The 16439-nt window shown below is 37.8% G+C and overlaps 1 protein-coding gene across 1 annotated transcript; it reads right to left on the reverse strand.

Moving 5' to 3' along the window:
• Positions 1 to 5588: 5588 nt before the first annotated feature.
• On the reverse strand, positions 5589 to 10281 carry LOC123653931 (brahma-associated protein of 60 kDa). Its single transcript, XM_045589907.1, has 8 exons — positions 10141 to 10281; positions 8636 to 8832; positions 7737 to 7972; positions 7500 to 7582; positions 6873 to 7376; positions 6695 to 6790; positions 6511 to 6621; positions 5589 to 6217 (listed from the first exon to the last, which is right to left on the reverse strand). The coding sequence occupies exons 1-8, from the start codon at positions 10279 to 10281 to the stop codon at positions 6050 to 6052; spliced, it is 1536 nt and encodes a 511-aa protein (XP_045445863.1). The 3' UTR covers positions 5589 to 6049.
• Positions 10282 to 16439: the final 6158 nt, after the last annotated feature.

Genomic DNA, 16439 nt, shown 5'->3' on the forward strand with positions numbered 1-16439 from the left:
CGTATAATCGTAGTGGTGTCACAGGAATATAGGGCGCAGGTGGGATTCTTTCAGTTAAAGGTTCCCGACAGTGATTGTTTCAAAATTATTTTAAAACATTTTTCACGTGTATTAATTTTCGCTCTAAATTATCGTTCGTCAAGGAAGCTACATCGCGTTTGTCTCACTTCAGCCACGTTGGCGCTTATATACCATGTCGTAGGAAATACATTAATTATCGCGTAAATGACAGCTGTTTGTTTTGAAGCGCTGCGTTTAATGGAGATGGCTTATCTTAGCCGTTGGCAGAAATATAACTTTAAATTTTAGTTGTCATTTGCAAATCCTAACGAGATAAAAAGATAAGATGAAATAATAAATAGATTTTAAATGAAAACAAATCAAGAAGTCAAATAATACCTATATAATTAATTATAACAAGTAAGGTATTAAACACCTAACTGCGTTCCTTCAAATGGGGAGTTCTGTGGGTAGTTCTGATTGAGTTCCGCGTAAAAAAACCTAAGCCCATTTTTAAATTTGACTTGGTTTAAATAGACGAGCCACTTTGATAGACTCATTCCGCATGATACCCTTTGTGAGCGCGTAATCACGGCTATAATTTACAATAAATAATTGTGCTCGCACGCAAACGAAAAAAAACCGACTTCAATCACATCGACAAGTAACACAACGCAGGTAGAAAAAAAATAGTCATGTAAATGCGTGTTATCAAAGATAACTCATAAAGTAGCAGTCAGATCGCGATCAGATGTAAATGGTACCACAAAACAAGCATCAGCTTTCGATTAAAACAAGAATCATCAAAATCGGTACACCCAGTGAAAAGTTATGCATTAGGGCAACGAAAAAATAGTAAATAAACATTGACGATCGGGAAATAGCTGTTGTTGGTGAAATATTTTATTTATTTATAACTAGCTGACCCGGCGAACTTCGTATCGCCTAACAGTCGATTCTTTAATTTTTTTTTTTTTTTTAGAATTTTTCTCTCCGTAAGAACCATCCTCGTACTTCAAGGAATATTTTAAAAAAAGAATTAGCGAAATCGGTCCAACCGTTCTCGAGTTTTGCGCTTAGCAACACATTCAGCGACTCATTTTTATATTATAGATTTAAATGTGTTGGATATTGTTATGGTCGGAACTTGGTAGGAGTTCCACCAATTCCCAGGATTTACAGAGTGGTCAACTGACTACTGACAAGTATTTGTCAAATTGTTGGGATTGTTTAGATACGCGACATCACTAATTTACACATCGTCCCTTATGGTTTGTTTAGCGTTGATCACGCTATGAGTCAGAGACATCATATGACTGAAGTAAACAACTAAAAACTCTTCCGAAAAATAATTGCATTTTATAATTATATTTATGAAATGTGTCAACAATCTATGTATACTTATATAAAAACTAGCTGTGACCGCGACTTCATCCGCGAGGAATTAAAAAAAAATTGTTCAGTTTGCAGTTACAAAATAAATACATTTCTAAAATAAAAGTAGCCTAAGTTACTTCTTATTACATCAGCTACATGCCGGTAAAAGTCCCATCAAAATCGGTCCAGCCGTTTCAGAGATTAGCCGGAACAAACAGACAGACAGACACACAGACAAACATTGTAAAAAAGTTATTTTGGTATATGTACCGTATATACATCCATATGCGTTAAGTAAACAGCGGTTATTTTAATATTACAAACAGACACATCAATTTTATTTATTTGTATAGATATAGATTTCGTGTCACGATGTATGTACCAGATAAACTCTGAAACTACTGAACGAATTTTAATCAAATTTTGTAAGCATCTATAATTTGGTCCAACTTGTGAGATAGGGTAGTTTTTGTCTCAATTGGATTCGGTGGGTGGCGCCGCTATCGGTATGTAAGCAATAAAATTTGGTAGCTGTTTTCCAGGTACGCTAGTTTATTTATAAGTGACTAGCCCGTTGACGCAGTTTGTAGTGACCCTGCTTTCTGCTCCGATGGTTATGGGTTCGATTCCCACCCCAAGTCCGGGTGTAATATATATATTTATTTATATATTTCATCATTACAGCCTATACAGTCCACTGCTGGACATAGGCCTCCACAAATTTATGCCAAAAATAACGTGAACTCATGTGTTTTGCCCATAGTCACCACGCTGGGCAGGCGGGTTGGTGACCGCAGGGCTGGCTTTGTCGCACCGAAGACGCTGCTGCCCGTCTTCGGCCTGTGTATTTCAAAGCCAGCAGTTGGATGGTTATCCCGCCACCGGTCGGCTTTTTAAGTTCCAAGGTGGTAGTGGAACTGTATTATCCCTTAGTCGCCTCTTACGACACCGACGGGAAGAGAGGGGGTGGCTATATTTTTTAGTACCGTAGCCACACAGTAATTATTAAATTTATATATTTATATAGACGACTGTTGCGACTGACGACTGACGATATTATTATTTAGGTTCAACAAGTCGACGGCGGGAACTCGTTGGTAGGCGAGGCCTAACTGAATGCTCACCTGACATTTTATTTTATTTTTTATTATTTTTATTTATTTTATTTCACCTGACATAGTGTGCGAACGGGAAAGACGCCGAGAAGAGCAATGAGACAATATCGCGCACGTGCATGTAGTAGATATTATACTACACATTCACATAAGAGAATATATATAAATCTCGTGTCACAATGTTTGTCCTCAATGGACTCCTCAACCACTTAACCGATTATAATAAAATTCGCACACCATGTGCAGTTCGATCCAACTTAAAAGATAGGCTATATTTTATTTTGATATATTATGTTATTATTATATTTCAGGAAAAAATAAGGTGATACGAAGTTCGCCAGGTCAGCTAGTTAATATATAGATTTTTTATTATCATTAGTATATAACTGAAAAAAATGCGTGTACATGCATTTTGTCATTTCATTTTTATTTATATAAAGATAAAGATATCATAATATAAATAAATGAAATGAAATAAATTAGTACGTATTAACATAGAGAAATAAATAAATAATCAATACCTATATAAAATTGCTGAAATAATCCCAATTCAATCTCAAAAAACATCAAACAACCAGTCGCATTATTAGCATTAAATCGCTACATACCCATAACAGAAGCTGCTTACTTTAGATGTTTTTTTTTTATTTTATTTTTTGAACAGCAATTACAATAAAATAAATAATTGTGTTTGCTCGTAAACGAAAAAAAAAACCGACTTCAATTACATCGACGAGTAATACAACGTAGATCGACGAAAAAATAGTCAAGTAACTACGCGTTATCAAAGATTACTCAAAAAGTAGTTATCGGCGACGTCGCGTGCCTAAATAAATAATAATAAAAACAATAGCGCATCGAAGGCCGCGCTTTGCCCACCACACCGACTTTTACCTAAGCAGAGGTACGATCTCGCTAGGAGACACCCTTAGGACGTCAGATCTCAATTAAATTTAAATGGGACCACATGACACGCAACACTTTTCAATTAAAAAAAATCGATCCGACCAGTCAAAAATTCTGAAATAACATACATTAAAAAAATACAATCAAATGAAGAACCTCCACCTTTTTTGGAAGTCGGTTAAAAAGCTGTGAACGTTGTATATAAAGACATTCTGAGGAGCAGGAAAGAACAAAGGAAAAAAAATGTAAAACGTAATCTGTAGGTATTATTATTATTTATCTTTATTGGACTTATCCTGTCCTGTGTATCTGTTTTACTTAGTTTACAATAAAGATTAACTGTATTGTAAATATTATATTTGTCAGATCTGTAGGTAGATTTCGAGATTTCGGTTCGAGCCGAACTACTGATATTATGCTATACTTGTACCAATTATAGCCTAATGTTATGAAAATATTCGTATGATTCATTTAGTCTCAAACGCCGAGTTGCACGAAACAAAATTAAAATTTAAGTAGAGATTAAACTAATTTAATCACAAGAATTTCATACAATTCTTGTGTCGATTTCATTCAAGTGTCGATTTGTCAGTCGTTAAAGGTCAGTTCGTATCGTATTTTGGATCTTGCAGTAAAGATAGTTTTTACGTAAATTTGTTCGAAAATAACGCGTGATAGTCGCAGTACGGAGCATGAGTACACTTACCGCAGCACCGGAATTAGGGTAAAGTCAGAAATAACAAAAATTTAACCTCCGATAAAAAAAATCTACCTATATTGTACATAATAGCCCTATTTTCTATAAATCACGATAAAAACAAAATTTCGATTAAATAGTTTTTTTTTTCGGAGTACTAAGGAAAGTGATGATTTATATACAACCCAAAATCATTTTTTCCCAAGTGCCCCAAAGATATCATTTAGGTAAATAGTATAACTAATAAATATAGTTTTTAAAATAATTTACTTCAGATTACTTTCTAGTTTATTTCCTTGTAAAACGCAATAATAAAAAATAAAAACAAAATATTTTTTACACTACTTATAAATTTCGCGCTAACACGAACGATCAACCGCTGCAACGAATAAGAGCATTCGTGTTTACGTAAATACATACTTACCTTTGATGTACCCAGTACCTACTGCCGCGACACGCGACAACAACGCCGTGCCCATTTTCTTTTTACCTATTTCTTGTCAAAAAAATATTGTGAACGTTAGCAAGGACGACCAATTAATTGTCAGTGTATATATCAGAGTGCCTAGTGCCAGTTTTATTCACAGAAACGCATTTATACGTGAAAATTATTTTGTATGGGAATTTAAACAGTGCAGCCTAGACGATAAAGAATAGTATACGATACAATCGATATAGTCATTTAGCGGTAAACACGAGGACTAGGTTGAAATCCCGAAGTTCCCATACAAAATGAAGTTAAAGTTTACGCCCGTTATTGCGAGACGGATTAGATAGAACTCGCACTAGGCACTCTGGCATTCGAGGCTGTGTTCACAGAATTCATAAAAATTTGCGCGTCTTAAATACCTATTTAGTTATTGTGTAAAATGTTGCAGGCAGTTGTATTATATTTAATTTAATGCAATTTTATTATATAACTACTATGTTTATTAAAAAAAGCTAGCAATATAATATTTTAAACAATTAATCAAAATCTCAAAAATGACTGTCTCCTCTTTCTCCTTTGCCGTTTTTATCGATAACTGTCTAAAAGCAAACCGGTAACAACACTATCGCTCGGCGACAGTGACTTCTCGGAAATAGACTCCGATCAGTCACTCGACCGATCCGCATATTGTATGAAGGTGAGCGGCCTGTTTTGGTAAACAAATCGAGTCAACAGGACCGATAATATTTGTAATTTTTAAGTTTAAAACAGGTATAAAAGAAGTATACAAGTAATAATGAGATAAAAAAATAGTTACGTATGAAAGGTAACGCCATCTTTTAGTAAATTTGACGTGGCAGATCTGTTTTTGCAGCAAAAAACAATTCGGCATTTTGAAGGACATTGATTTAATCGCGAAACTAGATTTAGTCTAGTGAGCAGTGCCGCTGAAACTAGTTTTATTGTGCGCGTAAGACCACTTGGACTTATACTTTGACAGAGGGGAACGCCTGTGTATGGCTACTCCCCTCCGTGTTGCTCTATGGTTGAAATAAAACAATAATTGTATCGAATAAATTTATTTATCAAAGTAGTGCGCTCATCCCGTGGCGCACGTCGAGAGCTGTAGAGGCGGCGGAGAGGTCGTGTCGCGGTCGCGCGGTCCTACAGGCGCGCGAGGTGCGGCGGCTGCAGCGCCAGGTCGAGGTCGCGCTCCTACAGGCGCGCGAGGTGCGGCGGCTGCAGCGCCAGGTCGCGGTCGAGCGGGGCCTACAGGCGCGCGAGGTGCGGCGGCTGCAGCGCCAGGTCGAGGTCGCGCTCCTACAGGCGCGCGAGGTGCGGCGGCTGCAGCGCCAGGTCGAGGTCGCGCTCCTACAGGCGCGCGAGGTGCGGCGGCTGCAGCGCCAGGTCGAGGTCGCGCTCCTACAGGCGCGCGAGGTGCGGCGGCTGCAGCGCCAGGTCGAGGTCGCGCTCCTACAGGCGCGCGAGGTGCGGCGGCTGCAGCGCCAGGTCGAGGTCGCGCTCCTACAGGCGCGCGAGGTGCGGCGGCTGCAGCGCCAGGTCGAGGTCGCGGCGGCGCGCGGCGAGGCGCGCGTGCAGGTAGCGCGCCACGCCCTCGCCCGCCCACGCCTGCCCGTAGAACTCGGCGCGCCGCTCCTCCTCGGGGTTGCCGCCCGAGCCGCCGTTCATGGTCTGCGGACAAGGCGAATTGTTATTCCGCGTCAAGATGGCGCGGGGTCACGTTTGTGGGAGATTATCTCGACGATCAAACTTTCCCTCAATCAGAGCTGACGCAAACTTATTATTTTAATATAAAAAAATTACTTTCGGATTTTTACTTGTTTTGAAAGATCTAACAAAACTATCGAGACATTTGGACCACTTTAGTTAAAATTACACTATAATTTGGAATGATATTTTCGATATCGTTTGCGGTATTTTGTCAATATACTATCATTGAGGAAGAAACTTATAAACAAGAGTACCTTCAGATCTCTAGACTGACTGACGAGCCACTTCTGTATGAACTGCTGTGGATCCTTACTGAAGCTCAAGAAAAATTCTCGATTCGTCTTAAGTTGATTAATGGTGTCCACCTGAAAGTAAAAGTTAATCGAAATCAGTTTCACCACAGCACGTTGTACTGTAAGTATTTATTATAAAACTTACCGTTTCATGTATTTTCGTGTCCAGGCCTTGTATCTCCTGCTGGTTGGCCGTGCTCAGCAGGAAGTTGTTCATCTGCGTCTTGAGCGTGTCGTCCACCTGCAACAGCGGCACCCGTGAGTGTGTGTGTGTGTGAGCGGAGTGCGAGTGTGTGTGCGTGTGCGAGTGCGGGCGGGCGCACCTCGACGTCGATGTCGTAGCAGGCGGTCTGCTTGCTGTCGTGCGGCGGCTCGACGGAGATGAGGTGGTTGATGACGATGGGGTCGGGCGCGTGCAGCAGCGCGCCCAGGCGCGCCGGCACCTCGGCCAGCTTCATGCGCGCGCAGCCGAAGATCTGCTCCAGGTACTTGTCGCAGGCGATGTACTCGCGCTCGTGCGGGTCCTGCAGGCGGTGCGTCTTCACGTACTGCCAGAGCGCGTTCACGATGACGGGCCGCGCCTGCGTGTGCACGCCCAGCAGCCGCGCCAGGCGCGCGTCCAGCTTGAACTGCAGCGGCTGGTAGTCCAGGAGCAGCAGGATGGTGCAGCGGACGTTCTTGTAGCCGGGCCGCTTCACCTGGAAGCCGTCCGTCTCCTGCGTGGTGAGAGTGCGGTGCCACTCCACCAGGTGGTTGTCCGGACCGTACAGCTCCTTGTCCAGCTCGATCACGAGCGACTTGAAGAACGACGAGAACTTGCGTTTCACCTGGAATTTTTCGTTTACGACTTTAGTATGTCGGTAACTTTATGGTAAGTTAAGAGTTGTAATCGGTCACGTTTATGAATTGGCAGAATTTTAACAAATCATAATATAATCATAATCACTCACCTTATTAGGATCATTTTTAGTGTCATCGAGTAAACGTCCCTCCACACGTAGCTCCCACGAAGCAACGGCGTTGTCGCCTTGACCTGAGAATCAATAATTATTCTTAATTTTTTATTACTAACATAGTCAATTGGTCAAAGTCGTGTGAACATCTTTGTACATGTTTTATTGCATAATTACTTATTTATCTGTGGTGTACAATAAACAATATTATTATTATTATTATTATTATCATACCAGGGTAGAATGTGTTGGATATGAAGATGCGCAGCTTGCGCTTCTGCTTCATGGGTCGCTTGAGGGCCTCCTGGATGTCGAGTCGCTTTCGCATGATGGTGGCGTCCAGCTTGCGCTCGAAGGCCAGCAGGTCCATGTAGGCCTGCGACTCGGGTACCAGGTCACGAACCTTTTGAGGCAGAATCTTGTCTGCGAGACGCTTCTTACGCTTACCACCGCCGCCGCCGTACGTATCACTGCCGAACGTACAAAAGAAAATTATTTATTAGAAAATTATTAATTTATTGACAATTTCCTTACTCAATATTACTGTACTTTTTAAAAGCTTTTATTTGACTTGCAATGTTTATAAGTATGTACATTTGTTGGAGTGGAAATCTTGCTACTCAATTTTGAAGGATGCAATTATTGTCAAACAATTAAGCTAATATTTTATGCACTCGTTTAGTTTGGATAATGACATGGTTTGCTATGTGAGGTTAATCTAAAGCCAACATGCCGGGGTAGTTATTTTAATGCATTCCTTCAATATGAGTATCGAATTAAAGGGCTTGCTGAGACTAACTCGAAATATAAAGTGATGTCACTCTAAATCTAGTATTTTGGACTTTTAAAGATTATTATCATCAATATCTTTGCAAGTCTGTATAAATTTGTATTGGTCATACAGGTGTTTCTCATGGTGTGGGTGTTTGTATTGTGTTTTTCCAGACCCCCGAAAAACCTACAGAAAAACCTACTGGGGCCGTTGCGTGTGACAAGTTATCGTTATTATTAACTGTTTAGCACTATAATATCAAATAGTAAATTTAGCCACACATCGGATATAACTATTTCTTTCTAAACAAGGCATCACAACGACTATACTTATAAAATAGTTACAGCTCGTGGTCACATACCCGGCGTAGTGCTGTGGCTTGTGCTGCGGGGGCAGCGGCGCGCGCGCGTCGGGCGGGCGCTTGGGGGCGGGCGGCGCGGCGGGCGGGCGCGGCGCGCTGTAGCCGGCGGGCGGGGGCGCCGCCCCGGGCCGCGCGCCCGCCCCGCCCCCCGCCACGGCCACCGCGCCCGCCGGCGGGGGCGTGAACCCGCTCCGGGGCTGTGCAGAGACCACATTACTAGATACTTAACGGTATAAGTCAGTCGGTAAAACTTATTTAATATTATACATTCACTTCTGCCCAACACAGTCCACCGCTGGACATAAGACAAGTTCACGATAAAAATGGCGTGAACTCATGTGTATTATACATTACATAAACATTTACTACTCCCTAAAAAATGAGTAAGTGTGAAGTAAATATTCTTTAGCTTTATCTAACTTATATATCTCTCTCAACTGTCACAGCACTAGTTTGTGGCTGTTGTACTGGCAGTTGTGGGTTCAATACCCACACATGAAAAACAACTGTTTGGTCGTACAGATGTTTGCCGTGGTCTGGGTGTTTATGCAGTCCTTGTGGGTTTCCCCACTGTGTCTTGTAGATAGTAGTAGTCGGTCCTGATTGTTATCATGTACATCTGATAGCAATCGTTATCCTTAGTGGGAAATATATCCGCCAACCCGCATTAGAGCAGGGTGGTGGACTAAGCTCTGATCCTTCTCCAACATGGGGAAAGAGGCCTATGCTCAGCAGTTGGATATTACAGGCTGAAGAGAATTGGAACATCTATTCACAAGATAAAATTATAACTGGCTGATATCTATTCAAAAGAGATATTTAACTAAAATCACCGAGATCTAATATGCAAAAAATAGGATAAATAGATAATTATTAGAATTTTAATCTACCCGTCTGAACATTTATTAATCCATCACACAAAATTTTTTTCACTAGATTGGAAAATATTCATGAGTTTTGTTGGTGTTAGACAATACTTTGCATTAGTGCAGTGTTAATACTTTTATATGGTAGAACATTACAAGTTTTGAGGGAAAAAAAGATAATTTTAGATTATTGAGACATAGTCTGTGTCTTTAGGCTTGGGTTGTTGATTACAGAGTTGTGATAAGTAATTAAACTGTTTGTTTTAGTCGAACAGAGTAACATTTTACTTGTGTTAGGTTTGTAATCAAGTATTATGCTTTGCTACTTCATTATTTAAGTAATGTCTGACTTGAAATTAAATTCCCTTATATATTTAACCACAGCAAGTATAATAAAATAGAAAACGTCTTTATCTAAGTTTTACGTTTCAAACAAAAGCATTATTCAATCGTCATTTTTCATATTTTTTTTTATCAAAAACAACTACCTATTGGATTTGTAGATTCTAAAGAGAAGAATCGGCAAAAATAAGGAGAATAGATCATAATGAATGTAAATGATCTCGAAAAACATAGATGAAAGCTTTAGATTACTTCAGATAGACACGACATCCGTACTGTATGGGAATATAACAATACCGGGAATGTTGGTCCTGAGTATGGCCTAGGTGGCATGGGTGATCCTTGAGGCTGGGCCGGTCCAGGATACCGCTGCTGGGGCGGCATGCCACCTGCAGGAGGAGCAGGGCTAGGCCCACTCGTTGGGAAACGCTGAGCCATTAATACTTATAACTTTATATACTTTTTGATTATCACTTCATACTTTAAAATCACTTATTATAATATATTGTTCTTAAGTAAGGTATTAAATTGCGCTTATTATATAATTAATAATATCACACGTATCATTAAACTAATTTTACAGCAAAATGCTTTATTATTAGGAAAAACTCATGATGCTCAAGCAATACATTGACATTTGGGAACGCCGATGCCGCCATATTGAAAATGAAGTATGGGCGCGTTCGACTAAAGGCCCACAACGCCATCGACCACGATCGCTGTAATAGGGAATCAGATAAATTTTCAGAAAGCGTTGTAAATTAATCTTTATGAATGCTTGTTTCCATAGCAAATAAAACGTTATAGCTTTTTTGGGTACTCAAAATCATGTTTAGGATATTGTTTTTTAAAAATCCCGCCAAAACGCCACATTATGTCATCTAAAAGCGCGTGACGTCATTTGTGGAAATAACAATGGACGTTGTGGGCGAATTTTATAAGTGGAACGCATATTTGGGCGCTGTTAAATGTCAGGCGTCAGCTGTGTGCTGGCAATATGGCGGCATGCATGGTGAAAACATGATGCGGGCGGTGCGGACGCTTGGTGGAACGCGACCAATACTTGATCCCACAACTATAGAGTGAATTGGAGTGTAGAAGAAAGGAGAAATAAGTTTGAAAGAAAAAGGCTTGTAAACGTGTCCAGCTTTCAGCACTGAATAACAGTTCAAAAACCCTCCAGAATAGCGCTAGCGTAGGCACAGGTGTGATATGATTATGAAATAATCAGTTTTTAACTGATTAAAGTATGGAGTTTTTTTGTCTTACATAAATTTTAATATTTGGTATATATGTAAGTAACTTAAACTTTTACTGTGAGATAACTTTGAAAGTCAATAATTTATTGTGAATTTATAAAGAGCTTTTATAAGTGAATATAAACTATTGTGATAAAAATTGTAAAAATGTATATTATTATATTTTTAAATAAATAAATATCTACACAATATACACACGGTCGTCTGTTATTATCTTCATATATATATATATATATTTCTTGTGTGCGTGTGTATGTCACTAAACTCCTCCTTGACGGCTAGACAGATTTTGATGAAATTTTTTTGTGTGAGTTCAAGGGGATTCGGGGATGGTTTAGATTCACAATTTGGTCCACTGGAAAATGTTTATTTAACTAATTTTTCATTTATAAGTAGTTGTTAATTTTGGAATGTTTTACATTGGATCCGGTAGACTGCGCTACCATCGCAGCATCAAATATTAAATATTATTCTATTTAAATTTCAGTTTGTCCCGACAGTTGGTGCTGCGATCAAATTGGCAAAACAACGTTTGCGGGGTCAGCTAGTTATGTTATATATCTACATCTCCTTATTCTTTAATTTTAGTACTATTTGAAAATTACCTTTTTGCAACAGTGGCGTCCCCTATTTAACGACTTTTCACGGACACTCAGATACGCATATATATTGCTCCTTTTCTCCTTCACTTCTTCTCCCACAACTGACGTCACGCACCGTAGTAAGCATGTAGTAAGTGTTCCAGTACAGATTAAAAATATTGTGAATGACAACATTTTACATCTTCATTTAAAAATATTTATATGAATTATATTAAATTGTTATCCGATAAATAATCGTCAAACAGTATATTTATTTTATCTAAGTACATTATAGATTTTAATCTGATTACTGTACCGTACGGAATGGCAATAGGGGATCGCCCTATTGCCGTTCCATCCACTAACGTAAAAAATGCCGCGGGCGTTGAACTTGTAGGCGAATTTTTTAATTGGCATGGTGAACTAATGTGTAAAAAAATTTTGACCTTGCATTCTAAGACTGAAAGTATAATTGTAGTTTTTTAACTGGCAAGAATATTTAAATTTCTTAAATCGCAATATAAACTGTCTTTATTAAAAATATAATTATATTGTGTAATTTTGTATTATTGAGTGAAACAGTTTCAGGTTTTTATAACTAAATAACGCCGAGATTACACGAAACAAAATTAAAATGTAAGTAGAGATTAAACTAATTTAATCACAAGAATTTCATACAATTCTTGCGATTAAATTAGTTTAATCACTACTTAAATTTTAATTTCTTTTCGTGCAACTCTGCGTAAGCTTTGTAATTTTTAATCCGCACAAGTCACCCGCAAATTGTTAATGTACTGAAACCGTTTTGCAGTTACGTCTCTGTGAAGTCAACCTGCACAAAAAAGAAATAAAAATATCATAATTAACTTAATTGAATTTAATTTTTGAAGTAAAACAAGTAACATTTATGAAAAAAAAAACATAATTATGTGAAAATTTATGGTCACTATTAATGCAGGTATTAAAATAAATTAATTGTATCCCTAATATGATATTATGCGTGAGATCACAGGAACTATTTTTAATTGATAAATCGAACAAATTAATTTATAAGTAATAATTTGTTTCTTAATAAAATAAGTATATGAAAGACTTAACTTTTCCTGTATTATTATTATTCATTATTTTTAGACTTCAATTTTTACGCTAACGGCCTTGCTCAGAAGAACAAAGCTACAAGGCCGATGTAATAAATCAGAGGTAGGTATAACTTAGAAGTAACTTTGTAACAATTTAAATGTCTTCTAATAAGTACTTAAGCTATGTAAAGAGACCTGTAAAGATACATAATAATAAGAGATAATATTCTGTAAAGAGATATATAGTAGAAGAGATGTAATGATAAATACCTGATATAAAAAAAAATGTAGAAAGGAGGAATTTACCTAAATCAATAACATATGCGCTACATCTGAATCTTGATGGAACAGCATGAGGCATTGAAGTAGGGTACAACAAGAATTATCTTGCCCAAAATTTGGAGCCGTCCGTCTGGGTACGTACCTCAGACTTACAGAATATCACAGCTAAGTAACAGTACTATCAAGTAGTGTTAAGTGGCCAGAGATCCAGGGTGTAAAGTGGCCAGAGCTACTGGAGAGGGTCGGGGGTATTTTCAGCAACACTCTTGGGACGCTTCTGGTGTTGGGTTATGTATCTACGTTTGTTTGCCACCCTATTTACATAAGACCGATAAGCTTGAACTTTCGGAAATGACAATAACATGACAACATATAGGTAGATGAATGTGGTCTATTTAGCAGTCATCTACCTATAGCAGAGGTTCCTAAACTTATTTAGTCTACTGCCCAATGAGAGAATAAATTATTTTATAGTGCCCCCTTTGAGAAATCTTTTAATTAATATTAGTCGATGTTCACAATTTGTTGTCGAGAGTCCTTATAGATAGAATGACAAATCGCCCCCCGAGCCTCTACACAACGCCACCATTTTTTAGGTCTCTTACCGCACCCCTTTAGTACTACAGCGCCTACAAGGAGGGGGGGGGGGGTTTCACCCACTTTGGGTAAGGCTGACCTATAGGCTGTCATATTATAGTTAATTATTCATTTTACGCCTACATTTCTTATCACAACAAACTGATTTATAAAAAGTTATTTTAAAAATTAAATTACAAATTGATATATTATATGGTATGTATAATTAAAAAAACGGTAAACGGTGGGTATAATTTTTTTTACATAAGTCTACAAATAAAAATTCGAGTACTTCGGCAGATATGAGGTTTAAAAATGATTAAAAATTTCCTGCTGTGTCCTACTTCAGTTAAACGCCAATTATAATTTTAATTATATTAATTTAAAATAAAATGAAACCAACTAATTTTGAAATTTCTGAATTATGTTAATCTATATTATATATATAAAAATTTAGTGTCACGATGTATGTTAGCGATAAACTCCGAAACTACTGAACGAATTTTTATCAAATTTTGTAAGCATCTGTAATGTGGTCCAACTTTGAAAGATAGGGTAGTTTTTTTCTCAATTATTGATCTCAATATTGGTTATTGCAAATAAAATGTTTATTATACGACTTCAGTGTGTATTTATCGGTTAGTTCTATAAAATTCTAATAGATGGCGGTTTGGCATCTAAGTTGCACAGATATCCGACAGATGGCGCCGTATTTCTATTTCTAGATTATCGATGGCACGTTCGAATATAAAAGTTACATATATTTTAATAAATTACAATTACTGAGCCACAGCAACGCGTGGCTGGGTCAGCTAGTAGTTAATAATAATTTACAAATTATAGCATTTTGTGGATCCCTCCTTACAGATTGCACTGTACAAGAAGCAAAATAAATATGATGAAACCATTGGTAGTACATTTTATATACTCTAAGTGTAAAATTGGTTTGGGTAGGTATATTTGGTTTTAGTTTTAGGCACATAAAATAGGGACTGATACGTGTATTTATTTTGGGACATCTAAATAATACATTGCTTATCGGATAAGGGACAAAATTACGAAGTTATTTAAATAAAAATATTTAGTTTTCTAATTGACGATTTTCTAAAGAAAGAACATACGGAATATCTTGGAGATGCGGCAAAGCTTAAGATTTTTATAAATTTATGATTAATTATTTACAATTGAGCAACATGACATTTGTAAAATGGATTCCATGCGGTTGAGCAATACTCCAAGATTATACCTCACGAAAGAGTCATAGGGAGAATATTTCTAAAAACGTTTTTCAGGTCTCATCTCTCTCATCACCAAATTAATAAACTTAAAGCGTGGAATGTTCATGCAGATTTATGCTAATCGTGTCGTAGGTACAAGAAAGTAAATTTAAATATTAGAACTAATTATAATAAATCCAGTTGAGGATGATTTTTATATGCAAATTAATTATCGCGAGTGGACCGCTCGGTTCAAATTGGAAGATATACGCTGTAGACAGTTTAAAAATATTTTTCAATAATATCTTCAATATTTCCTAAATACAGACATGATGTAGGTACATTATTATAACATGTATACAAACAAACAATAATAATTAATTAATTAATAGTAAACCACCATTAATTTGGCCAAATCTTAACTGTTTAAAAACATGTACTCGAAGTACTCTGAAGTTAAGTTACTAGAATACTAGGGAGTTGTGTTCATAACCATATGAGAAGGTATGTATTATATGCCTTGTTTTAAAAAAAATAATTAAAGGCACGAAAATAGATAGACAAAGATTTAAAAATCTTACTCCTCCCTCTTGCTCCGTTCGCCTCGCCCGATCACACTTCTCGTAACGCTCTCGTCGCGCATTCACCAGTTTACTCATCAAGTCAAGGTGTGTAAATAAGTCTTTCTTCAAAAAATAATACAACCCAAGAGTGAACAGTCTTGTACAGACGACTTGTGTTTATACCTGGAAAATTATGCTCATACTATTTTTTAAAACATCATGTCATATGCGGAGGTTCGGGGTTGCAACCCAGAAGCGGAAAGCAGGGATAGGGCTAAAAATAAATGACCGTGTGTGTATGTTGTAAAAAAAAACCTCAACAGGATAATTAGTTTAATTAATAAGGTAATTGCTTGGAATATATTTCTCCTGGTTAACGTAACATCCGGTATATGTTTCCCTTGACGCCGAGTGTATAGTTAATTAAAATTAATAAACATATTACTTGAAAATTAACTGGAACTGTAGTTTCAGATGCTACGTCTATCTATGGTCATCCACTTTTGTTTCGTTAATGTACACACGCGGTCGCTTGTTCCTAAGGTAAGCAACTTAATGCTAGCGTCAAAGGTATAACAACCAACCTATATAGCTATATTTTTTTTTTAAAATAAAATTGCATAAAATCCTTGGTTCAGAAAGCAGGGTCACTGAACACTGCGCCATCGGGCCAGTAAATTTTTTTGGCTCGAACATTATATAAAAAGGTGTTACTAAAACTTTTTCCTAACGATCCCTTTCGGTAAAATCTATGATGTACCTATATCTACTTTACGTTGGAAAAGGTAAGTAAGGTAAAGTTAAAGGTAAAGTTCGCGCCAAAAATGGCGCGAACTCATGTGTGTTGGCCATAGTCAGCACGCTGGGCAGGCGGGTTGGTGATCGCAGGGCTGGCTTTGTCGCACCGAAGACGCTGCTGCCTGTAATCGACCTGTGTATTTCAAAGCCAGCAGTTTGATGGTTATCCCGTCATCGGTCGGCCCTACAAGTTCCAAGGTGGTAGTGGAACTGTATTATCCCTTAGTCGCGTCTTACGACA

This window comes from Melitaea cinxia, chromosome 5 (genome assembly GCF_905220565.1).
Source record: "Melitaea cinxia chromosome 5, ilMelCinx1.1, whole genome shotgun sequence".
Taxonomy (NCBI): domain Eukaryota; kingdom Metazoa; phylum Arthropoda; class Insecta; order Lepidoptera; family Nymphalidae; genus Melitaea; species Melitaea cinxia.